The sequence below is a fragment of the Stomoxys calcitrans genome, chromosome 2, assembly GCF_963082655.1.
Source record: "Stomoxys calcitrans chromosome 2, idStoCalc2.1, whole genome shotgun sequence".
NCBI classification, from domain to species: Eukaryota; Metazoa; Arthropoda; class Insecta; order Diptera; family Muscidae; genus Stomoxys; species Stomoxys calcitrans.
Window position 1 is genome coordinate 83,678,578 of NC_081553.1, and position 27,272 is coordinate 83,705,849.

Here is a 27,272-nt window from a genome sequence, read left to right on the forward strand (position 1 = left end):
AGACAAAAATTTCATGAAAGTTTTTCCTAAAGACAAAATTTCTAGGAAATTTTCACTACAGACAAAATTTCCGAAAAAAACTTTGTTTCAAGACAATTTCCAAAAAAGTTTTCCTAAGACAAAATTTCAGTAAAATTTTATCTATACGAGATAATTTTTATGTAAATTTTCCCTAAAGACAAAATTTCTATAAAATTTTCTCAACAGACTTTTTTCTCTCTTTTTTCAAGAAATTTTCTCTAAAGACAAGAAATTTTCTCAAAAGACAAGAAATTTTCTCTAGAGACAAAATTTCCAAAAAAAATTCTCTAGAGACAAAATTTTCAAGAAATTTTTTCTAAAGACAAAATTTTCAAAAAAAAAAAAATCTAAAGACAACATTTCTGTAAAATGTTCTCCATTAGACAAAAATTTTATTGATTTTTTTTTCCTAAAGACAAAATTTCCAAGAAATTTTCTCTAAAGACAAGAAATTTTCTCTAGAGACAAAAATTCCCAGAAATTTTCTCTAGAGATAAAATTTCGAAGAAATTTTCAAAAACAAAAAATCTAAAGATAAAATTTCTGTGAAATTTTTTTCCTAAAGACAATTTCCAAGAAATTTTTTCCTAAGATAAAATTTCAGTGAAATTTTTTCCTAAGATAAAATTTCAGTGAAATTTTTTCCTAAGATAAAATTTCAGTGAAATTTTTTCCTAAGATAAAATTTCAGTGAAATTTTATCTATTTCACTGAAATTTTATCTATAAGACATAATTTTCATGAAATTTTTCCCTAAAGACAAAATTTCTATAAAATTTTCTCTACAGACTAAATTTATTGGAAATTTTCTCTAGGACAAAATTTCCAAGAACTTTTCTCTAAGGACAAGAAAATTTCTCTAGAGACAAAAATTCCAAGAAATTTTCTCTAGAGACAAAATTTCAAAGAAATTTTTTCTAGAGACAAAATTTCGAAGAAATTTTCAAAAAAAAAATCTAAAGACAAAATTTCTGTGAAATTTTTTCCATTAGACAAACATTTCATGAAATTTTTTTCCTAAAGACAATTTCCAAGAATTTTTTTCCAAAGACAAAATTTCCTAGAAATTTTCTCTAGAGACAAAATTTCTCTGAAATTTTCTTGGAAATTTTGTTTTAAGACGATTTCTAAGAATTTTTTTCTTAAGATAAAATTTTTGTGAAATTTTCTCTATAAATTTTTCCCTAAAGACAAAATTTCTATAAAATTTTCTGTACATACAAAATTTCCAAGAAATTTTTTCTAAAGACAATATTTCTAAGAAATTTTCTCTTCTCTAGAGACCAAATTTCCAAGAAATTTTATCTACAAACAAAATTTCGAAGAATCTTTCTAAAGACAAAATTTCCAAGAAATTTTATTTCAAGACAAATCTCCAAGAAATTTTCTTTCAAGACAAAATTTTCATAAAATTTTTCCCTAAAGGCAAAATTTCTCTGAAATTTTCTCTAGAGAAAAAATTTTTATCTTCAGTATAGACAAAATTTCCATAAAATACATACAACCACAACTATTTGTTGAATATTCTTTAAACACAACCTTTCAATGAAGTTTTTCTGAACACAATTCCTGTCAATTTTGTTGCAATACCTTGCCTTTGACTACCATACTTTATATTGGTTAGGCTTTTTTACTCCATAGTTTAAACTTTAAACTAAAATACCAAAATTGCGTCCTACTATAAAGTGCCTATGCTCCAAAGAAAAAGGACCAGAGCAAGGATAAGGTGAAAAAAAAAACTTAAAATAATAATTCTGCTAAAACTTTAAGCAAAACAGCAGATAATTTCATGGACATCAGCAGGCAGGGAAAATTTTATTAGGATCCTTTTAGATCTATAACTTAATATTAGAATTTAATGATTAAAAAGTTGTTTTAGATTTCTTTTATTTTGTTTTTCGTTCGCATTTCATATTTTCTTTTGTTTTTTATAACTACACATATTTTTTAAATTAGTTCTCTTATTTTTTATGTTTAATTATTTGTTTATTTTTTGTAGTTTTTGTTTCATTTCTTAGCAATAAAACTTGTTTGTTTCTATATTTTTTATGTTATATGTATGCATAATTTCCTTTTTTTAAAAGAACCTAAAAGATAATGAAACTTTTAAAGAAACTTAAAAAATAATGAGTTCATTCCTATGTGTGTGTGTGTGTTTGTATGTATGTGTGTTGATATATAAAAAATGTACAAAATATGTTAAATGATATAAACTTAAAAGAAAAGCATTATGCAGAAAAACAAAAAAAAAAAAAAAAAAAAAAGAAAAACATTTGAGAGGTTACAAGAAGTTTGAGGACTCTAGGATATTTGGGAAGGGACGAGGAGGCGGATTTGTTTTCTTAAATTTTGCTTTAAAACATTTTTTTAAAAGGGGGTTTCTTTTTACTTATCTTTTCATGTTTTTAGTTTCACTTGTTTTTGTTGTTGTTGATTTTTTTAAGTCTATATACTTGAATTTTACGTTTTAATGTTTTTTTTTATATATTTTTCCTCTTTTTTTTTTGGTTTTTTTTAGTTTATAAGCTTTTGTTTTATGTATATATAAAGAAATTAGATTTAATATTTTGAATATTTTATTTGTTTTCTTTATGTTTTTGTTTACGCTAACTATAAGATACTTGTGTTTGCCTTAAAACTATTGTTTTGTTTGTTTCTTTGTTTTTTGTTATTTTGAATTTTAGAGTTTTTATTTTGTTTCTATTATTAATTTCAGTTATCATGCTTTAATTTATATCGGGTTTTTGTTGTCGTTTTTTATAGTAAATTTGTGTGTTGTTGCATTTCTACATAAATTTTCTGGTTTTGCAAATATTGCATATATATATTTAGTTTTTTGCTTGTTTTTTTATATGTATATAGTTCTTAGTCATTTTTATTTTTTAAATTATCCAATATACTCACAAACTTAGTTTGAAAAACATCTAAAGTTTTTATTCAGCCCCATAAAACAATAGAATCTTGTCCAGCAAATAGTGTCATAAAAATGCTTTATTTAAATGTCGGAGGAAGTGTGGAAGAAAAATCTGAATAAGGAAAAATCATGGGGAAAATCTTATCTTGATTTTTTTTTATTAATCAATTAATGCAGGTAATAAGAAATTAGAGCATTGCCCATATTTTTTAAGGCTTCATTAAGTTTTGTGAATATGGCCGTAAATATATAACAATTTGTCTGTGCCTTCTGCAGAGTCTGTGGCGTTGGAGAGGGAGGAGATAATCGCCCGCACTCGTGGTGGCTTATAGGTGAATACCTCTATTCGTGACTGAAGTGACTGACTGGGCAAAGTTCAAGTCTATGAGAGCGTCTCTCTTCGCTTGGTTCCTTTTTTCGCGTTTGTCTTGTGTGTTGGTTTTCTCTTCACTTCTTTTTTCTTTCTACTGATGTGTTCTGTACGTTGGGGGATCTCATATTCCCTTTAGTCGAAAGATTCAATATGGAAAATGGATCTATGTGTTATACTTAGTACAGTTGCAGGGTACACTAATTTAATCCGCTATTCAAAATTGCATCGAATGCATATGAAGGAGATGGAAGACCATCTTTTAATCATTCGTCCGCAATTGCGGTGAAAAGACACAGGCTTATAGGTGAATACCTTTATGCGTGTCTGGATTTCCTAAAAGCAAATAACCCTGAAGTGACTGACTGGGCGAAGCTCAAGTCTATGAGAGCTCCTCTCTCGCTTGATTTTCTTTCGAAGGGAAGAGAACTTTTTTTTCTTTCTACTGATGTATTCTGTACGTTGGGGGATTTCATATTCCCTATAGTCGAAAGGTTCAATATGGAATATGGATCTATGTGTTAAACTTAGTACAGTTGCAGGGTACACTAATTTAATTCGCTATCCAAAATTGCATTGAAATTGGATGAAAAATCAGCATTCGATGAAAAATGCAAATCGATGTATATATATATATATATATATATATATCGAAAAGTACACCGATGTGTGTTTACATAACATAGATATAAGAAGCACGCTCCGCTAAGAGCTACCGGGTGCGTCCGCAGGTTGCTTCATACGCAGTAGCTGCATCGGCAGTCGCGGGCAATCAGCGGTATCGAGTAGTCTCAGTGAGAGGTCGGGCGGCAAACAATTTTCCTTAAATATTGAGGAAGGAACGAAGAGTCTTTGCCGCCCGACTTCTCACTGAGACTCTCCGCTCAATACCGCTGATTCCTTAAATATTGAGCAATCCCATGGCAGCCGGTTGTACACACCGGATTGACCCGATGGAGTTCTTCATCGGCAAAGCCTGTCACCTCAGTGTATAACACACTGCTACAACAACAACATCTTAAATATTGAGTGCCTATGATACTCGATATAATAAGGCGAGTTATTCGCGCCTTTAAATAACCAATGGCTATCATGTTCCCACGGTCCTATGAACCGGAACGAGCGTGCACACTTATAATTGGGAAACACATTAAGCTGTGTATGGGAAAAAAATTGTATGCCTAATTTCGGCTCTCTTGCTTAATTAAAGGCGGCAGCTTTAACAAATCCACCTTTTAGATTTTTAGGAATATTAAAATTAATTTATACTTAAATAGTGGAGAGACCTTTGCTATGTCGCTAATGTATTGATCCCAATGGACTACTAACTTTCAACGTATATTTTAGGATAGAGGGGTCAATATTTCCAATTGTTGCCAAATTCTTGGTTATAAAAACAACATAACAAGTCTGTGTAATACATACCAAATACCAGTGGCGGGCAATCTAACATATATGCATCCTATGGGCTTATTTTCTTGCACGCGTGCACAATAATGTGCAATAGTGTGTATGCGTATTTCCGACCTTTGCCAAAGAATCTTCAAGCAAGTCTACTTACAAGCGGTTTTTTGCACAATCTCGCTCTGAATCTAGTTGGTGGCAATATTTTGAGCTCCACTTATGCACAATACCTTCGCTTGACTTTTTCACTGGTAACCGTTTTACTCAAATAGTTTTTTTTAATTTATTAATGAAAGACGAAGCACTCAATTAAACTCTCATTTTCAATTTTAAAACTCTTTCAAAAGATTTTAAGGTAAACTGCGCCAACACTCATTTTTCAATGTTTTGAACAACGTTCGCAAAAACTGAAAACACACACATGCACAAATCAGCTGATTTACACCCGTTAATCTAATTCTAATCACAATGTGCAAAAAATTAATAAGTGGTGAAATTTGTTCGTTGGTTACTTTATTAATTTCTTGAAATTTGTCAACCAAGGAATATGCATTTTCCTCCTATTTTTATACATGTATTTTGTATATTTTTCCAGTAGCAATTGACTGTAAGGAGGATAAACACGTACTAAATCGCACTTTCAAATTTGCTTTTGTTTTCTTTCTTACTTTCTTTCTTTCTCTCTCCCTCTCTCTAGAATTGTAATATTCTTACACTCTTGAATGTTGTCAAAAAAATCGCGCTTTCATACTTGCTTTTATATTCTTTCTTTCTCTCTCTCCCTCTCTCTAGAATTGTGATATTCCTACACTCTTGAATGTTGTCAAAAAATCGAATATTTTAAATTCACATTTGACGCCGATAAGTATCAAACAACTATTTTGTCATTATTCATTACCCTAATTTACTTTAATTAGGTATGTGGTAAGAAAAATGCGATTGGCAGAATAATTAAAGCAGCTACATGGTTCGAGTGGAAAGCTTAACTGTTTTTTAGTTCTAATCGACATGTGCTTTTGTCGTGTGCTTAACTTTTTACAACCATATGTAAGTCCGATGAAAGTAGAGCTCACAATAATAAAGCAAAATATATTTATTCCTTCATCCGTTTCTAACATTTAGATGACAAAAACATACCGACTGATAACACCTCAAGCATCGATTCACAATAGACAATCGTGACACGGGAGCATCATTGCTATTACGATAAGCTTAGCTGCGAGCTACCGTCCACAGGTTGCGGATAGTGCAATGCTTCATACGAAGTAGCTGCAACGTCAGTCGCGGCGGTCAATCAGCGGTATCGAGCGGAAAGTGTCAGCGAGAGGTCGGGCGGCACCGGCTTTTGCTTTAATATTGAGTGCCTATGTTGCTCAATATGACAAGGCGAGTTAATGGCGCCTTTAAATAACCAATTGCCACCATGTTTCCACGGCGATCAGACCTTTGGACCGGAACGAACTTTCTCATCTACAGGAGCTTGATTGCCACCTCCACATGAAAATGTGGCTACAACAACTCCTATTATGTCCCGGCATGTGACTACCACACTGGTTGAAACGTTGAGCTCCAAAATATGTGGTGTTCACCCATACCATGAGAACTACCGGGCGCGTCCACAGGTGACGGATAGTACTGATCCGTAAGAGTAAACGTAAATGCAGTTGTGTCGTATCGAGTGGACAGTCTCAGTGGGAATCCGGGCGGCACCGACCCTTGCTTAAATACAAAGCACCTGTGGTACTCGATATGACAATTTGAATTATTGGCGCCTCTATATATGGCCGTCATGTTGCCGCGGCGATCGGTTGTTGTTTTGTTGTTGTAGCAGTTTGTTGTGTTCTATCTTTAGTCTGCATGATTCTATTGAGTGTCAAGACCCAGGAACACTGCGACTAAGATGGGGTGCGTCTACAGGGATCTGGGTCTGAGTCGAGTGGGTTTGGCTGGGCAGTTAAACAGGTGACGTGTATCGTGCGGTCCCTGGTTACAATCGGGGCATACATCTTGCACGTCAGCATCAATCCTTGCTCTGTAGGAGTTGAGGCGGGTGCATCTGCCGGAACGTAATTTAGCCAGAACTACTCTGGTTTGCCAGGGGAGGTCAATTTCTTGATTCTGTTGAGTGTCAAGACCCAGGAAATCTGGGACTAAGATGGGGTGCGTCTACAGGGATCTGGGTCTGAGTCTAGTGAGTTTTACTGGGCAGTTAAACAGGTGACCTATATCGTGCGGTCCCTGGTTACAATTGGGACATACATCTTGCACGGCAATCGGTCCTATGCACTAATGCTACGTGATTTAGTTCACAGATTTGGATAGATATAGTTTCCTTCCCATATAATTCGGATGTTACGCTTTTATCCTAAAATTAGTCATAGAGCTGAGCTACTCAAAAAATTAATGTCCGAACAGTTGCTTTTCGTTTGTCTGGGCTTATTTTTTTCTGATCTATATTCGTCTATATAGAGAGTTTTTAGTATTCATTTTGCTTAGTTTTTAGCTCTTTTGGCTTTGTTAGTCTGTTTATACGTCGAAATTCTTCATTTTTGCTCGAATTGTAGCGAAAATGTAAACAAACTCTTGAGTGAAACCAAAAATTCGTTTCGAGATAGACAAACAGTTTAAACCTGCCAATTCCTGAAATAAACCTTTAGATAAAGCCAAAAGTCGATCTACATATATTCATATTTGATTTTCACAGAAAAAAATACCAAGAAAAAATAAACATTTTCAAATTAAAACTTTTTTGAAATTTTAAAAAATTTAAAAAATAAAATAATTAAAAAATTATTTGCTAATTTAGAAAAATTTTCTGTGTAGCTGTCGGGAAGAACAAAATTTCAATGAAATTTTCTTAAAAGGAGTAAGTTTGATACATTTTTTGTTAAAGAAAAAATTTTCAAATGATTTTTCTATAGAAAAAATTTTGTCTAAAGCTAAAAATTCAATGAATTTTGCTCCAAAGGCTACAGTTTTGTTAATTTTTATTATCTGAAGCCAAAAAACTCAACATTCCTGATCGGTTTACATGGCAGCTATATCAGGTTATGTATCGATTTGAACCATATTTATTGCATTTGTTGGAAATCATAACAGAACACTTTATGCTCAATTTCAGCCAAATTGGATAAGAATTGCGCCCTATAGTGGTTCAAGAATTCAAGATCAAAGATCGGTTTATATGGCAGCTATATCAGGTTATAGATCGATTTAAGCCATATTTGGCACAGTTGTTGGAAGGAAGTAACGAACAACTTCATGTTGGCTATTGGCTTAAGAAGTCAAGATCCAAGATCGGTATATATGACAGCTATATCAAAACATGGCCCATTTACAATCCCAATCGACCTACACTAATAAAAAGTATTTGTACAAAATTTCAAGCGGCTATCCTTACTCCTTCGAAAGTACTTACGACAGATAGACAAACGGACGGACATGGCTAGATCCACTTAAAATGTCATGACGATCAAGAATATATATACCTTATGGGTTCTTAGACGAATATTTCGAGGTGTTACAAACGGAATGACGAAATTTGTCCTATGGTGGAGGGTACAAAAATAGCAACTCTGACACATTGTGTGATATGTACGACAAATTTAATATGAGAAACGGATTTGCAAACAAATATGCAATTCTTCGTTTAAAGCGAGCTTTTATTTCATTATCGTTTGTTCAAAGCAGACACATGTCTATAAAACAATACAATACATAAGAGAATACGTATCGATTAGAGCGCGCTCTATTCGTATTTGACGTACATAAGGAAAGTCTTATGAATGCAGAAAGTGACTGCTTATATCGTGCGATAGCAATTTTAGAAGTCTTCTGTTATTGTTTTTGTCTTTTGGCACCCCCAAAGGGAGTACGAAGTGGCGGATGTATCCTCCAAGGTCGAAATATATGCATATTGATTCTATTATGAAATCAGTCATTCTCGAGAATGAAAATACTAAATTTGAGTAATATGTCAATTTGACTTAATCCCCTAAAGTTTAGCGACAATTTTCATTAATATAATTATAAAAAAACTAATGAAGACATGAATATCTTAAATTTTCAAATTATTTAAGTTGTATGATTTTAGTTAAATTTTTTTTCTGTCTATACAACTCCCAGGTTTTGGCAGTAGGGCAGAAAAAAGTGAAATATTTTTTTAAAGCCAAAATAAATGATTGAATTTGTTTAATTTGGAATATAAGATTAACGTTTGTTTTATCTTTTGGCGGTTTTTGGGCATTTCAATACAAAGAAAGTTTATATGTTGTTTATATATATATTTTTTTTTAATATTTTGATTTTTCCATACTCTGTTTCTTCCTCTATGAGCTAGTACACATTTTTGTTTTATTATTTTTTTCTCATAACTTTTTTTATAAGTTTACAGTTTACAGTTTGTATGAATATATACTTTAGTATAGTTTATATTGTTTTTCTCTTTTTTTTATCATTTTTATAAACCAAGTCATGCCTTTGTCTATTTGTTTTAGTAAAAATGCTTAAAACAAAAACAAAGGATTTGTTAAAAAAATACACTTCTATTGTTACACAAAAATATTTATGAATGAAGGATTTCTAGTCGATTGGTGAAAAGAAAAGAACGAGCAAAGAAAAGATTGGGAGAAAGTGAATTTTTTAAGGGCGGTCCATAATACACATTTAAGATATGCTCCTTTCTCTGCATACTGGGATATAGAGTTGTGTATGTGTGTTGGTGTGAGTCTGAAAACTTATTTTGTAATATAAAAAAAAAAATATATATTTTAAATTTCTTATATAGTGCCTTTTAGGGAAATATTTTTTTTACCCTTTTTTATAGCAGGATTTTGGGAAAAATTAAAAATCTTTAAGACTTTGATTTGATATTTTCTGTTTTGTTAATATATCTTTCTATAGAGAGAGTGTGATACAGTGTTGTTTTTTAGGGTTTTAATGTGTTCTGTTTTCTTTTTCGGATAAACTTCATTTATTTGTATAAAATTACAATAAGCTTTATAATTAATTATTTAATTATTATGTTTTATATTTTTTTATTTAATTTAAATTAGTTTTTGTTTTTGTTTCTGTTCACTTCAAATTAAAGCATTTCTATACATTGAATTTAGTTTTTGTTTTTTTTGTAAGTGGGGGAAATTAAAAAAAAAAAACAAAAAAGGAAAATCTAGTTCAAACCCATGTTTAAATAGCTGCTGAGAAGAAAATTAAGCTAAACTTGCCTTAGAATTTCACTCCTCTTGAATGTTGTCCACACACACTGAGCACTCATCAAAGGGAGAGTTGGCGTCCAATGGCAAAACAAGCAAGTCTGGCCTGATTTCCCTCAAGCGCTTCTTGTTTTAAACTGGTGTTTCTCCTATGCATTGAAACTTAAGAATTTGCAATTAAAACAAAAAACATAACAAAAGAGTAACTAATTGCATATTTCCATTATAGTATAAATAAACATAAAAATTCTAATTCTTTGAACATTTAAATGAAATTTTGTTTTCCTTTGCTTCCTTTTTTTCACAAATTCTATGAAAAAAAAGTAAAGACTTATAATTGCGTTTTGTTAATAATGAAATTAATAAAAACATCTAAAAATAATATACAAGGTTCTACAAACTAGATGTATGTATGTATGTATGTATCTATGTATGTGTGTGTGTGTGTGTGAGAGAGTTTAGGGTGGTGGTGGTAAGGGCAGGGGCATGGTTTTTGGGGAGGAGTGGTGTTGACATACACACTTGCTCACTACTATACTGCTGCTGACGGACAGACAGACAGCCAAGACAGTCAAGACAAACGAAACAACCAACGTGCAGACAGCCGATTTATCTCATCACAGGGGCCTCATACAGACACCATATTGTGAAGGCGCACTCACCATCCAACAAACAATCAAACAAGTGCGTTCTCGTTGTGTGCCGCCGTTGTTGCCACTTCGTTTTTGTTTGGGTTTTTGTTTTTTTTTTTCTTCCCCCAAACCAAGTGTCTAAATTTAGTGACGAGCGCAAGTATATATATATATTAGATAGTAGATAGGTATAAACATAATATATGAAATAGTAGATGATAGATTGATAGAAATCTAAAAGATAAGATATTATTTTGCATTTCTTATATCGGCCACCACGCCACCCGGTTGTACAACACCGCCAGGGCGCATGCGAATCGAGGGACGACGTTCAGGTGTATCGTAGGGAGGGCGCGATGAATTTGTGGCTGCCATTGAATCGTCCATGGTGAGACCGCCGTTGCCACCGCCGCCAACCAGCATTTGGGAGCCTGCACCCATTATGCCGCCACCACCACCACCACCGCTACTGCTAACTAATGTTTGGCCTCCAGCACCGCCAGTGCTCATCAGTTGTTGTGCAGCGCCACCGCCGCTGCCACCTACTGTGGCCGCCACAGCACTGCTTATTTGGTTTTGATTGTGCTGATGTGCTTGTTGCTGTGTGGGCTGTTGTTGTTGCGTCTGTGGTCCATTGCCATCTTGGGCCGTCTGATGTCCGCCATTGCCATCTTGGGCCTGTTGCAAGGCCTGCGGATTCCTTGGTCCACCGAATTTCAACAAATTCCAATCGAATACATAATCGTATGTAAAGCCCAGACGATGAAATAGATTGCGGAACAGTTTGCGTAGATAACAGTAGTCGGGGCGTTGTTCGAAATGCAATTGCCGGCAGTAGTTCAAATAGTTGATAAACTCACTAGGGAAGCCTTTACACAGCGACACTATTGTGGTCGATAGTTTCTTTTCGGAAATACGCTCATATTTCTGTCGTTTATTTGCCGCTTTCAGTCCTTGCCAGGGCAGGGCGCCCAAATTGAAATACATTAATACATAGCCCAATGATTCGAGATCATCACGCCTTGACTGTTCGATTCCTAAATGTGTGTTAATGGATGCATAGCGTGCGGTGCCCGTTAGATTTTTGTTTTCCCGATATGGTATGTGCTTCATGGATCTGGAATCACGGAACTTTTTCGCCAGCCCAAAATCAATTATGTACACCAAATTGCCCTTCTTTCCCAAGCCCATTAGGAAATTGTCCGGTTTTATGTCTCGATGTATAAAATCACGCGAATGTATAAAATCGATGCGTGATATCATTTGATCGGCCAGCAGCAGTACCGTCTTCAGTGTGAAACGGCGATTGCAGAAATTAAATAAATCTTCCAGGGAGGGGCCCAACAACTCCATAACCATAACATTATAGTCGCCTTCACTGCCACACCATATTATGCGCGGTATGCCAATGCCGCCGCGCATAATTTTATAGAATTTCGATTCAATGTGTAACTGGGGATGTTTGGTGCGTATACATTCTAATTTAATGGCCACCTCTTCGCCTGTGTTTATTGTTGTGCCCAAATAGATATCACCAAAGGAACCGGAGCCAATTTTGCGTCCAAGACGATATTTATTGCCAACACGTAACTCCATTGTGTTGTCTGTATGTGTATGGGGGGGTGGGTGTGTGTGTGTATGTGCAGGTTACACTTATGTTTGCGATGTGCTGTTGCAGCACAAGCGAGCGAGAGGTGATCAGATCAGAGCCTCACCCTCTGATGATGGCGTTTCTGCAAAACAAAAGGTAAAGGAAAATTAATACTATATACGACAACATGGTATTATTATTATTGATTTTAGTCTTTGGAACATGATAATTGGCAATATTCTACTCTTTGGAATAGTATGCCCTACCACTAGTACTAACCCTCTTCTCTCCTCCTCCTTTCCTTGTCTTTTGGGCGTCCTATGTTTTATAACAACTTGTTGTTGTTCGTTAAATAAATTCAGATTTTAGTTCTACTTGGAAGGGGGTAGTGGTTGTGGTGGTGGTGCTGATGCTGGTGAATTTTTACACGCTGGCGGCGGAGCAATTGTGGATGCAAGTGTGTGTTATGTGTCTCTTACAGTGTATTAGTTATTATGTATCCCTTCTGCTTCCCAACGCGATATATCTGTAATGAATAAAAAAATTATTTATATAAGTTGCATGCATATTAATAAGATCTCTTGAATAATCATCATACAGCATGCCATTTAAAGATTTATTATCTTTTTTGTTTATAAATATCAATAACACAATGGTATTTTTATAACCTACACCACTACTACACCCACTGTGCTACACGATTTTATAACTTAGTGAATTTGTTTGTAACAACCAAAAAGGAGAGAGATAGACCCACTGATAAGTATACCGATCGACTCACAAAACACTTTCTGAGTCGATTTAGCCATCTCCGTCTGTCTATCCATCTTAATTTATGTACAAAGTACAGGTCGCATTTTTTCTTCCGATCGTCTTCAAATTTGGCACAACCATTTTCTTGGGCCTTGAAACAAAGCCTATTGAAATTGGAAAAAATCGGTTCAGATTTGGATATAGCTCCCATATATATGTTCATCCGATTTGAACTAAAATTGAAATTATATCGTCATTTGTAAACCGATTCTCAAGAAATTTCGCACGAGGGTTTCTTTTATTTTCTTCAAAGGCCTTTGCTAACCCATTTATCAATCGATCTTCTCAAAAAAATCAAATTTAAGCAAATTTTAAATTCGACGACTTAGCCTGCATATCCAATGTCATGTAGGGTATCAAAAGGTGGGATTCGCCCGTGTTTACTTGTTTTTTCCTATTGTTATGAAAGATATAAAATCTGGATGATGATGCTGGTGATACTGGATACTAAATAATGGCTATGGGTGGCTTTAAATTGGTAAAGTTCAGGCCAATCTTGGCTCCTTGTTTATCTTAATCGTGTCATCTAGTGTTGCTATCTTTATCAAAGCTTTAATCTGTTATGTAGTGTCTTCCTTGTAGAAAAGAATAAAATGCTTGTGGTGATTTCGTTTCAAAAAAAAATGTTACACTAATGGTGCACCTGTACGGGACAATCCCATGGCAGCTGGTTGTATGTACCGGATTGACCCGATGAATTCCTTCATCGGCAAGGGGCTGCCGCCTCAGTGTACCACACACTGCTACTACAACAACAACAACCTGTACGGGACAACATTTTGCAAAGGTCGCCCCACCGTGTTCGGGAACTCAAAAATGTGTGCAAATTTGCACAAATTTTACTGGAAATCGTTCGTGTACTATATTTGCCAGCAGAAAAGAGCGCGAGAGAGAGAGCAAATTTTGGATCAGTTTGTCGGTCAGTCAATGCATACCGCCAGTGTGTGCGTTTTGGCATCGAAGGATTCTTCTATTTTATGCACAACCTCGTGCAGGGCAGTCTCCACTGAGTCTTCCCTTGACATAGGCATGTTGTTTGTATTTGAGCAGTTCGCTGGGTGTCCTATTCTTTATCATGGTGTCCACAATACGTTCCATGGTTTTGAGTAGAAAGGCATATGGGTCTGCAGGCCTTTGCTGTTGCATAACTTGCCTTGCCAGGCTTGGGTATAAGCACCACCCTTGCCTCCTGTCAGGCTTTCCGAGTATATGCAAGTCCCAGGCACGCTGTGAAAATTTTACCCAGACGAGGCGCCAGATAGTCCGCCTCTTTCTGTAGTAACGCCGGAAATATTCCATCAGGTCTGGGTGACTTAAATGGTTTGAAGCTCCTCAAGGATTCCTTCACCATAAATTCCGTTATTGTAAACCTTCGATCGTTATTCCAAGATTCCGGTGTCTCCGTGAGTCCCATCGTATCCTGTGGATAATGGGTTTTCATCAAAAGCCTCAACATGTCCTCCGTTGACTCTGCTCTCACTCCCATGTCGTCTACTAAAGTTTCAGTTTGGACATGGGTTTTTGAGAGAAACATTTTTTTCTTGGAGGCGTTAATGAAAATGTAAACAATAAAATGTCAAAGATTGCGTCATAAATTGAAAAAGAAACGCATAAGGTCAGGGATAGTGGAACAAAAGTTATGTATTGGGTTGCCCAAAAAGTAATTGCGGATTTTTCATATAGTCGGCGTTGGCAAATTTTTTCACAGCTTGTGACTCTGTTATTGCATTCTTTCTTCTGTCAGTTATCAGCTGTTACTTTTAGCTTGCTTTAGAAAAAAAGTGTAAAAAAAAGTATCTTTGATTAAAGTTCATTCTAAGTTTTATTAAAAATGCAACCCAATAATAGCCAACAAAGCAAAGAATATCGAGCTGTATGGCGATATTAAAATATACGTTGTCAAGGTCCTGATGCCAAAATGAATGAAGATGCTTGAGCTATTGCACAACCGAACAGATAAAGAAAATGGAGAAAGTTGGGAACCACAACTTTGAGATAGTCAGTAACTTTATCTACCTCGGCACCGCCGTAACCGAAACGAATGACACCAGTTTTGAGATAAAGCGAAGAATAATACTGGCAACCAGATTCTACTTTGGACTAAGTAAGCAGTTTAGAAACGAGGCCACCTCTAGACAGACGAAGACTACACTTTACAAGACACTGATACTACCCGTGCTGTTATATGGTTCTGAAGCATGGGTACTTGTGAAAGCAGATGAGGCAGTGCTTGGAGTATTTGAGAGAAAGATTCTTCGTAAAATATTGGGTTGCCCAAAAAGTAATTGCGGATTTTTCATATAGTCGGCGTTGACAAATTTTTTCACAGCTTGTGACTCTGTAATTGCATTCTTTCTTCTGTCAGTTATCAGCTGTTACTTTTAGCTTGCTTTAGAAAAAAAGTGTAAAAAAAGTATATTTGATTAAAGTTCATTCTAAGTTTTATTAAAAATGCATTTACTTTCTTTTAAAAAATCCCCAATTATTTTTTGGGCAACCCAATATATGGACCAGTCTGCGTTAGCAGAGAATATAGGCGACGTATGAACCACGAGCTGTATGACGACGATAGCATAGTTACACGCATCAAAATACAACGGCTGCGTTGGCTAGGTTATGTTGTCAGAATGGATGAAGAAGCTCCAGCAAAGAAGTCGATTGAAGGCAAACACGGTGGTACACGCAAACCGGGAAGACCGAAAGCCCGATGGAAAGATCAAGTTGTGGGAGACACCTCGAAACTTGGTGTCAGAGATTTTAGAATGAACGCAGAAGATCGAGGCTAGTGGAACAAATATTCTGTCATAGCCAATTAAAGTTAAGTAAGTACACTAACTTCTTAAAGCGATTTTATTTCAGTCTAAAATTTCACGTATTATAGAGTCAAACTTTTTAGAAATAATGCGTTCTCCTTGATTTTAAATTTACGATAGGTCATATATTTGCAAGCAGCATTTCAAAGTGTTTAGTGAAAAGATTCATCGCCTGATAAACCAGTAATCCAGTTTTGACCACAGAAGCATCATTACAATAACCTTTTTACTGTGAAAGTAGGTAGAAGCGTAATGTAGATTATCTGATCGCTTAATGTAATACAAATTTACTACAAAAACAAGTCGTTTTACCTCTCGAACACAATTAACAATTGAACAACAAAAATAGAGAAACAACTGCAACACAGTTTTTCTTCAACTTCCATACCAGGCAGCAGGCAGGCATTAAGGTCAATTGGTAAAAACAAAATACGATGAAATACTAAAAAAAACATTCGTATAAAATACAAAATTTAACTGCAATATGGGCTATAAATGCCTGTATTTTGGTTTACATCATTAAAAAAAAACTAGATTTGCAAACTGAAAATTTTTGAAAAAACTGTTAGTAGAATTTCTATAAGGGACAAGGCGGAGTTGTATTTTAAGCGATTAATTTGTCAAAAAACTTAATCAGATCACTACTTCCCATTTTGGATCAGTTATTCTAAGGTAATGTCAACTGGCAACCGTAGATTGGTAGTAAATATGAGAGAACCTTGCTTTGTAATGTCAACTGATGTTGTTGTTGTAGTAGTTTATTGTGTTTTATCTTTCGTCTGCTTGAGTCTGTTGAGTATCAAGGCCCAGGAACTCTGCGACTAAGATAAGGTGCGTCCACAGGGATCTGGGTCTGAGTCGAGTGAGTCTGTGCGGTCCCTGGTTACAATCGGGACATACATCTTGCACGTCGGCATCAATCCTAGCTCTGTGAGAATTGAGGCGGCTGCATCTGCCGGAACGTAATTGAGCCAGAACTACTCTGGTTTGGCGGGGGAGGTAGATTTTTTCGGGTGCAATGAGCGGCGGTCGTTCTCCAAAGACCACATTCACCCGGTAGCCAATTATCGCATCTGCTACCGTGTCTGCATGAATATTGTTTAGACCTGCTTGATATGCCGCTTGATCTAGAGGTTCTCTCTTGTTATGGCTTCTGGGCGGTGGATATCTATCCACAAGATGATGATTTGGATGGTTTCTGCGATAAGAACAGTCCGAAAGGTATTGCTTAGACAGCATGTAGTTATGTCTTTGCACTGGTAGGATCTTTGTCTCCTGATGGAGGTGGTTCACATGAGAACTGAGGAGACAGCCCGTCGCAGTTCGGAGGGCGGCATTCTGACAGATCTGAATATTATTCCACTGCGTGTCACAAAGTTGACGAGACCACACTGGCGCTGCATAACTTACCACAGACCGGCCAATTGCTTTGTACGTGGTCAACAAGGTTTCTTTGTCTGCACCCCAAGTCCTTGTTTCTACTTTTGACTTTATCGCAGATTGCTGTGGCATGTGGGCAGAATGTGTTAGAGCTGTCAAATGTGACGCCAAGTATTTTGGGACACTTGATGGTCGGAATCATTTCTCCATCGACCATCACAGTCAGCTCAGTATTCACCTCACGCGTATTTGTAGGGAACAGTGTGGCTGAAGATTTGGTGGCGGATATCTTCAGATTTCTTGCAGCGAAATATGAGGCAAGCTCGTTGAGGTAGACGTTCAACCTATCGCAGATGTCATCAATGGGTGGGGGGGCCTGATGCCATGATCGTACAATCGTCCGCATATGATACGATCTCTATGCCGTCTGGAGGGGGTGGATGGAGGATAGGTAGAGGTTAAACAGAGCCGGAGATATCACCGCAACTTGGGGAACTCCCTGTTTCATTCTACGGTGTTTCGACTTCTTATCCCTAAATTCCACAAATGACTGGCGGCCACACAGATAATTCGCGAACCATCGTTTCAGGCCTAGCTGGAGGGACGTGTTGACGATGTCCTCAAATAAATTGGCATGGCTGACCGTGTCGAATGCCTTCGACAGGTCCAGTGCCACGATAACCGTCCTATTACATGGCCTGAGTTGATTGAAGCCACGGCAAATGTGTGTAGTGACGGCATCCAAAGCTGTTGGTGTGCTGTGCAGTCTCCGAAATCCATGTTGATGATCGGCGAATGGAAATTCTCCCACGAGGCTCGGGAGGAGTAATGACTCAAGCGTCTTTGCCACTGGTGAGAGAAGGGAGATCGGTCTGTAAGACTCCCCCAAACTCGGGTCTTTTCCAGGCTTCAGTAGCGGGATCACTCTGCCCATTTTCCAGACATCGGGAACTATAAGAGTATTCAATGACAGGTTGAGGACAGTGGTAAGGTACTCAACTCCAGGTGAATCCAGATTCTTCAGCATCAATGTAGAGATTCCATCGGGGCCCAACGCCTTGGAAGATTTGGCGCCACGGATGACATTCGTAACTACGCCCACGGTAAATTGTGATGGCTGTTCATCGGCTCGGAGACCACGAATACGGCGAATGGCTCTCCTCCTTGCCCTGTCTCTCTCGGGATGCACAATAAATTGACGGTTGAACAACCTGGCGTATTTTTTCGGATCAGTCACGGTTGTCTCGCCAAAAGTGACTGAGGTGCTGTCGTCCAGTCTACCGGGGTTCGAGAGAGACTTAACAGTGGCCCACAGTTTGCCTGCACCGGTGCCTAAGTTACATTGCTCCAAGAGTTCCAGCCACACATTCCGCTTATGTTCGTTGACTACCCTGTTTATTTCCAGATTCAGCTCGCTGATTCTGGGTTAGCGGGGTCCATAGCAGGAATACCATCACGCTCGACTGCGAGTACCACTGCTTGTGCCGGGAAATTGGGTCGCACTTGGGGCTGGTATAAAGCGAGCGGCTGCTGCGTTGATGATGTCTCGGAATTTCCTCTCGGCCACAAGCACATCAGAGGGGGGGTGGCAGCTCACTGAAGCGGCGATTGGTATACTCTTTGAAGCCAGTCCAATCGGCCTTCTTATTATTGATAAACGTCCGGCGCTCAGAGGTTATGAAGTCGGGTGGTCGGTCGATGGTGAGAATTATGGGGAGGTGGTATGACCCCAAAGAGATGATTGCTTGCCAGGATACGTCACTCAGGAGATCAGGGGATGCAATTGTGATGTCTGGCGAGCTGCTGCACCTCCTTGTAATCCTAGTGGGGGCATCCTCATTCTCATGTACATGTACGTGACAACTGCAGTATATACCCAATGCATGACACGAGGTCTAGATCCCCAACTTTTGCCAATGGCTTTCCTGCAGGTGTATAGGGCAAGAGTTGCCTTTCTTGTCCTTTCCAAAATGTTGTATTTGAAGTTCAATTGCGTGTCTAGCAAAACACCCAGATATTTTGCGCTTTCTGTAGATGGAACATTATCTCCTCCCAAGGAGCCAGGTTCCACTTTTGACAACTTGTATCCTGTGCTGAAAAGAACTGCATCTGTCTTGCACGGATTTATAGCCAGACCACTTTCGGTAGCCCACCTTACTGTTGCACGTAGTATATCTCTTAGAGTGCTGGGAAACTTTCCCCTAACCGCAATTGCCAAGTCATCAGCATACGCGTCCACTTTTACGCCGTTTTCTTCCAGAGACAATAATGTATTGTTAATGGCTATATTCCAAAAGTAGAGGAGACAGTACACCTCCTTAAGGTGTTTCTCTGCTGATCTATCTTTTTAAATCCAAGGTTTCCAAGCCTGCCGTAATGCATCTTTTAGTAAGTAAGTTATTAATAAACTTTTTTACGGTAGAAAGTTTGATTGACGTCGGTTTTACATTATTAAAAGCACCTTCAATGTCAAGAAATGCTACCACTGTATATTCCTTCACAGTGAGAGAACCCTCTATGTAGCCGACTAGGTCGTGAAGGGCTGTTTCAATGAATTTGCCTTTACTATATGCATGCTGTTGTCCCCACAGGCGATCTCCAGGGATCTTTGCCCTAAGATATGTTTCTATCGACCTCTCAAGAGTCTTTAGCATAAAGGATGACAGACTAATAAGACAAAAATCTTTCGCCTAAGTGTGGTAGGGTTTTCCTGCTTTCGGAATGAAAATGACCTTCGCGTCCCTCCATCCCACAGGTATATATGACATTCTTATACAAGCAGAGTATTTGTATTTGTATTTGTATATCTCCCTAAGCCAGGGAACCAGTTATCAGACCCAGCTTATAATTCCACCGGTGATACATTATCAGGGCCTGGCGACTTAAAGGAATCGAAACTTCGCCCAAAAAACAGCACAATAATGACATGTTTACCGATTGGGGCAATATGGGTAACAATGCAGGTAATTGGAAGTAGAATACAAAATTAATATAAAACTTTGGGGTCAAGTGCCAGAGGGGCAGCCCCACCCCAAAAATCACCCCTATGGTACTCAAATAACCATGGGGGACTCCCTGCCCCAAAACCCACCCAAACGGACATGTTTGCCGATTGGGACAATATAGATATCAAATGAAATGTATTTAAGAGTAAAGTACGAATTTAATATAACAAATTCGACCTGACGTGTCGGGGGGCCGCCCAAAAACCAGCACAAAAATGAAATGTTTGCCGATTGGGGCAATATGGCAATCAATGAAAGGTAGTTGGAAGTAGAATACAAAATTTATATAAAATTTTGGGGTCAAGTGCCTCACGCCAACAATCACACCCATACGGACATGTAGGCCGATCGGGACAGTATGGGATTTAAACGAAAGGTACTTGAGAGTAGAATACGAAGCTTATATGGAAGTTTGGGATCTATTTCTAGGCGGGTCGCCCCACCCCAAAGTTATGCACCAAATGGGCCTGTCGGAAACTCTGACGTAAATGACATACATTTCCGACGTTTAATACATACGTCGAAAACGTGGTAAACCTAGTAAAAAAATAGCGTTTGACAGAGTTATAAACAAGAAGGGAATCATACAACTATTTTAAACTTTTGTGAATTTATGATTACAGCTAAAAGGTGCGTCACTAACAGAAAATGTGTGAGTTTGAATCCTGCGAGAACATCAAAAAAAATGTTCGGCTGTTATTGCCCCTTACTAATGCTGGTGGCATTTGTGAATATATTTACGTGGTCAAACTGCTCCAAAGGCTGAGCGCTGACTATAAAAGATTTAAAACAAAAAAAAAAACAAATTTTTATCATAAAATTTTGAAATATTTATATAGGTGCTCTGGCAACAACAATCAATCTAAAACAATGGTTAATGTCAAAACTAACAATTAGCAAAGCTATTTGACGTTTACTACTTTTTATACATTCTATATAAGTATATGACCAAGGCGTATTTAAATACGCCTTGTATATGACATTTATAACTTTTTGACAGTCGAATAACTAAAAAATCGCCATACGAACCATTTCTGCAAACGGGGCAATATATATTCTTGATCGTCTCGCCATTCTGAGTCGAACTAGCGATGTCCGTCCGCCCGTCTGTCGAAATCACGATAGCGGTCGAACGCGTAAAGCTAGCCGCTTGAAATTTTGCACAGATACTTAATATTGGTGTAGGTCGTTGGCGATTGCAAATGGGCCATATCGCTTCAGATTTGGATATAGCTCCCATATAAACCGATCTCCCGATTTAACTTCTTGAGCCCCTGGAAGCCACAATTTTTTCCGATTTGGCTGAAATTTTGCATATATATTCTGTTATGGCTCTCAACAAATGTGCCAAGTCCGGTCAAAATCGGTCAAGAATATGATGTAGCTCCCATATAAACCGATCTCCCGATTTGACTCCTTGAGCCTTTACAAGCAGCGATTTTTATCCGATTTGGCTAAAATTTTGCATATAGTGTTCTGTTAACCAGATATAGCTCCCATATTTTAGCAGAATTCATGGTGGTGCGTTCCCAAGATTCAGCCAGGCCGAATCACGCTTTTACTTGTTTTATTCATCCATCAGAAGTGTGGGTTGGTTATACGGTCCACCCCATAGGATCCTAGGTTCATATTGTAAGAATGACATGCCTCGATGGAAAATTCAGTTGAAGAAAGATATGTTAAGACTGCAGTCTCAATTATTTGAAAAAAAAGAAAGTAAAAGCGTGCTAAGTTCGGCCGGACCATGGATCGCATTTGTCGAGTTCTTTTTCCGTTGTCTCTTTTTAGGCAAACAAAGGAAAGGAAAGGATAAAGGAAAAGTATTGCTATGCTACTGGAGCTATATCAAGTTATGATGTGATTCGGATCATAATGGAATGAATGTGGGAGACCGTAAAAGAATCCATTGTGTAAAATTTCAGCCAAATAGAACAAGGATTTCGACCTTTAGGGGCTCAAAAAGTAAAATAAGGAGATCGTTTTATAGGGAAGCTGAATTAGGTCATATAGCGATTCAGACCATATTTGACACGTATGTTGAGGTTCATGGGAGAAGCCGTTGTGCAAAATTTCACCCAAATCGGACAAAAAATTGCGCCCTATAGGGGCTCAAGAAGTCAAGATCCAAGATCGGTTTATATGGCAGCTGTATCAAAACATGGACCGATATGGCCCATTTACAATCCCAACCGACCTACACCTAAAAAAGGATTTGTGCAAAATTTCACGCGACTAGCTTTACTCCTTCGAAAGTTAGGGTGCTTTCGACAGACAAACATAAAATGTCATGACAATCAAGAACATATATACTTTATGGGGTCTGGGACGTATATTTCGAGGAGTTACAAACAGAATGACGAAATGAGTATACCCCCATTCTATGGTGGAGGGTACAATGATTAGGCGCTTGAGCAACGTGTTGTAATAACCACCTAAGCAAATTCTTAAATTTGCAAAGGTCATAAAAAATATTCACCAATCGCAAACAAATATGGAGAAGGATTTCAAAAAATTATATTCCCATATAGGGAATTGAGCATGTGTTAGTGTCTATCAGACAATCCTTAAATTCCATTTTTCATTTAAAGTTTATTTACTTAGAATACACATGGAGAATCATAAAAAACACAGTCAGCAAGCCGATGACAGATATGCTAAACCTAGAATAGCAATAAAAGAATTCCCCAAACACGTGTATATTACAGACATGCAAACAACCATGTTTTCATGTATCTTACAACAAATGCAAAACCAACGTGATTGGATATCTGTGTGCTTTCTGAAGTGTGAAAAAATATATTTATTGCAAAAATTTGTTTTCTTTTTTATTTTTGCTTTGTTTTTTGGTCGGGTCTCCTCCGGCAAACAGTGTCTGGTGGCGCGTTGGTCTTTGTCAATGCTTGGGTTGATTTAGTTCCTCCACCCCCTTTCAACGGTCTCGGCGACGGCCAAGCAGAAAACAACACAAAAACAGCGAATATCTAAAAAACTATTTTCGCTATTCAATCAACATACCATATGTTTGTACAAAAATGTAGGTATGTATGTACAAGTATTTACTACATGTTCATACGATACATTGATAATATGTAACATAATACAAAGTAATATGTGTACGTACGTAAATACATAGTGATACTATGGACGTATGTATGTATGTGGAGATATACTTATTTTAAAAAAGACGATGATGATACGCCACCAACAGCAGGCTAGCACCAATACAACATATTGATTTTTATAATGTCTGTTTATAAAGTAGCCTGCCTGCCTGCCTGTTGGTGATGTTGCCTTGATGCCTTCCTTATCGCAATGAAGTGTATTTAAGAAAGGCGATTAATTGTACATACAATATTTGTTTTTGTGTGTATTAATTGGAATAGGAAAGTTGTTTTATTAGTAAACAAATAAAAATAAAAATGGAAAATCGAAAAAATATCACTGCAATGCTTAGCAATAATATGTTTTAAATAAGAGTGAAACTGTTTTTAAGTATCATATTGGGTTGTAACTGACAAAAATATGCAAGTGACAAAGTGGCCAATAACTGAAATCAATAGAATTTGGAAATATCCATCTTCTTTTCAGTTTTATACCAATTACGAAAACCAAAAACTCACAAAATCATCAACCGTCGCGAATATTAGCCTTTACTGCACAACAGATACCAAGTTCAAAACGGTGTGCAGGCCAATTTGGCAGAAAATTTAGCGTACACCCAATGAGAAGCAAGGCGATAAGGAGTAATCAAGGAATGCATGTAAGCTCCCAATCAATGCCAGATAACAGCCATTCAAAGGTGGTGTAAGAATAAAATACCTGACGGGCACCCTTAATGTACCCGTTTCCACCTTAGTAATACTCGAGATATAAAAAATAGTTGGTTCTCTAGCCAGAGAAATCTGCAGACTAGTAGGAGTCTCCTTCCCATCCCCAGTCGAAAAGACAATTGAAGCACTTATCCTATGCAGCTTGAGATGATCCTTGCTTCCACCAGCATATCATTAATACGGATTTCGTACAATGCTCAGTACCACAATAGGACTACAATGCTCAGCATCCATAATAGAAATGCAATCCCATGGCAGCCGGTTGTACGCACCTCATCGGCAAGGGCTGCCGCCTCAGTGTACGTGTTCGTATTTTTTCGTCATGGGAGAGGCACTTCCCGGAGTGCCTTCTCAGTACGCTTCTGGTCCGTGCCGGGATTAAAAAGAACCTCGGACCCTGGTTCTGTTCGGTTTGCCAGAACCGTCGGTGAGGTGCTGACTAAAACCTGCAGCTTGCACAGTTGTCACGGATACAATGTACTACGAAAGGATCGCTCAAGGAATCAAGGAGGTGGGGGATTGGCCTTCGTGATACACCATTTCGTGCAATATAGACCCATCTCGTCTGCGCCCTGTGCTAATGACTCCTACATGGAGGGCATGGGGAAAGCAGTCAGGTCCGGTACTGCCGAGATGGAGCTATATAACGGCTGATGCCCAAGCGTACAACCTCGACATAAAGGGGTTACTATCTGGCCATAATCGTCTGGTTCTATGGTCCTTTAATGCGCATCACACTTCATGGTAACGACCAGCGTGGCATAGCTTTGGCAGAGCAGATTGAAAGCTTCACGTCTTGCACGGTGAATGAGGATGCCCCCACTACAATGACGAGGAGGTGCAGCAGCTCGCCAGACATTTCCATTGCATCCCCTGATCTTCTGAGTGACGTATCCTGGCAAGCCGTCATCTCTTTGGGGTCAGACCACCTCCCCATAATTCTCACCACCGACCAACCACCCGACTTCATGACCTCTGAGCGCCGGACGTTTATCAATCAAAAGAAGTTCGATTGGACTGGCTTTAGAGAACATACCAATCGCCGCTTCAGTGAACTGTCACCCCCCTCGGATGTGTTAGTGGCCGAGCGGAAATTCCGAGACATCATTAACGCAGCAGCAGCTCGCTTTATACCAGCCGGTCGAATACCCCAAGTACGGACGTGCGTGATGGGATTCGTGGTATGGACACCACTAAACCCAGAATCAGCGAGCTGAATCTGAAAATAAACAGGGTAGTCAACGAACATAAGCGGAATTTATGGCTGGAACACTTGGAGCAATGTAACTTAGGCACCGGTGTAGGCAAACTGTGGTCTACTGTTAAGTCACTCTCGAACCCCGGTAGACGGGATGACAGGACCACAGTCACTTTTGGCGAGATAACCGTGACTGATCCGAAGAGAAGCGCCTGGTGCTGTGCACAACAACAGCTTTGCATGAATGCAGCCCAGGCCATGTGATAGGACGGTCCTCGTGGCATTGGACCCATCGAAGGCATTCGACACGGTTATCCATGACAAATTATTTGAGGACATCGCCGACAAGTCCCTCCAGCCAGACTTCAAACGCTGGGTCGCAAATTATCAGTGTGGTCGCCAGTCATTTGTGGAATTTATGGATAAGAAGTCGAAGCACCGCAGAGTGAAACAGGGAGTTCCCCAAGGTGGGGTGATATCTCCGGCACTGTTCAACCTCTACCTATCCCCCATTCCACCCCCTCCAGACGGCAGAGACCGTATCATATGCGGACGATTGTACGATCATAGCTTCAGGCCCCCACTCTCAACGAACTTGCCTCATATTTCAAATATCTGCCACCAAATCTTCAGCCACATTGTTCGCTACAAATACACGTGAGGTGAATACTGAGCTGACTGTAATGGTCGATGGAGAAATGGCGTCACATTTGACAGCTCTTACACATTCTCCCCACATGACACAGCAATTTGCGAAAAAGTCAAAAGTAGAAACAAGGACTTGGGGTGCAGACAAAGAAACCTTGTTGACCACGTACAAAGCAATTGACCGGTTGTGGTAAGTTATGCAGCGCCAGTGTGGTCTCGTCAACTTTGTGACACGCAGTGGAATAATATTCAGATCTGTCAGAATGCCGCCCTCCGAACTGCGACGGGCTGTCTCCTCAGTTCTCATGTGGACCACCTCCATCAGGAGACACCTCTACCAGTGCGAAGACATAACTACATGCTGTCTAAGCAATACCTTTTGGGCTGTTATCGCAGAGACCATCCAGAGCAAGGATTGATGCCGACGTGAAAGATGTATGTCCCGATTGTGACCAGGGACCGCACGATACACGTCACCTGTTTAACTGCCCAGCCAGACCCACTCGACTCAGACCCAGATCCCTGTGGACGCAGAGTTCCTGTATCTTGACACTCAACAGAATCAAGCATACTAAAGATTGAACACAATAAACTGCTACAACAACAACCACAGGTTCGCATAGTGGAATGCTTCGTAAACGGAGTAGCTGCAATTGCAGTCGCAGACAATCAGAGATATCGAGTGGAGAGTCTCAGTGTGAAGTGGGGCGACACCGGCTCTTGCTATAATGCTGGGTGCCAAAGATGCTCGATATGACAAGGCGAGTTTAATAACTGATGTCCATAATATCCCAACGGCGATCGGTTCAAGGGATCGGAACGAGCTTATTCACCTATGGAGCTTGGTGAGTTCAGTCTATAGGCCGGTTAATGTTAAAGCATGCAACGCCACCGTGGACTAAGCTTTATCTCCTGGCCACTATATGGATTATTAAGAGCACACTTCGTGTGTGTTGCTATTAACAAAGCTCAGTGTCAGCATTGCGAATTTTAAAATTTCTCTTGTTGAACTACTCGCCTGTGGGTGTAGGGATCCTTGGAAAGCTCTTGTTGGGTATCAAGATCGTTCCTTCCGGTGTTTAGAACCTATCGCTGAGGGAACGATACCGACAACTGGATTAACTATGAGCATCACACACGCTGCAACTTTAGATCTGTCTGTTCTTCGCTGACAGCTGCCAGGCGAGTTGAAAGATTGAGGATAGTGGAATGTTTTTGAGTGGAAAGTATCTGTGGTAAGCTTAGCGGCACCGGTTTTTACTTAAATACTCAAATAACCAATGACCATCACCTTCCCACGGCGATCTGCCCTATAGAGCTTGACGCGGATCGCTATCTCTATATGCGGATACGTGGCTCCCACAACAACAACAGCAAATTTTTAAAGCCGTCATACAAATATTACATTTTGAATGTACATACGCATACATATGTATGTATATG

General features: G+C 38.5%; 1 protein-coding gene across 5 annotated transcripts in view; it reads right to left on the reverse strand.

The window, feature by feature from the left end:
• Nucleotides 1-9,233: 9,233 nt before the first annotated feature.
• Nucleotides 9,234-27,272, reverse strand: part of LOC106083323 (discs overgrown protein kinase) — a 31,695-nt gene continuing 13,656 nt past the window's right edge. For all 5 annotated transcript variants that reach the window (XM_013246259.2, XM_013246258.2, XM_013246257.2 and 2 more), the window contains exons 2-3: nt 12,422-12,668; nt 9,234-12,284 (exon numbers count right to left, since the gene is read on the reverse strand). In XM_013246259.2, the coding sequence (XP_013101713.2) occupies nt 10,801-12,147 (1,347 nt within the window). In that variant the 5' untranslated portion in view covers nt 12,148-12,284; nt 12,422-12,668 and the 3' untranslated portion in view covers nt 9,234-10,800. The remainder of the gene's footprint in view (nt 12,285-12,421; nt 12,669-27,272) is intronic.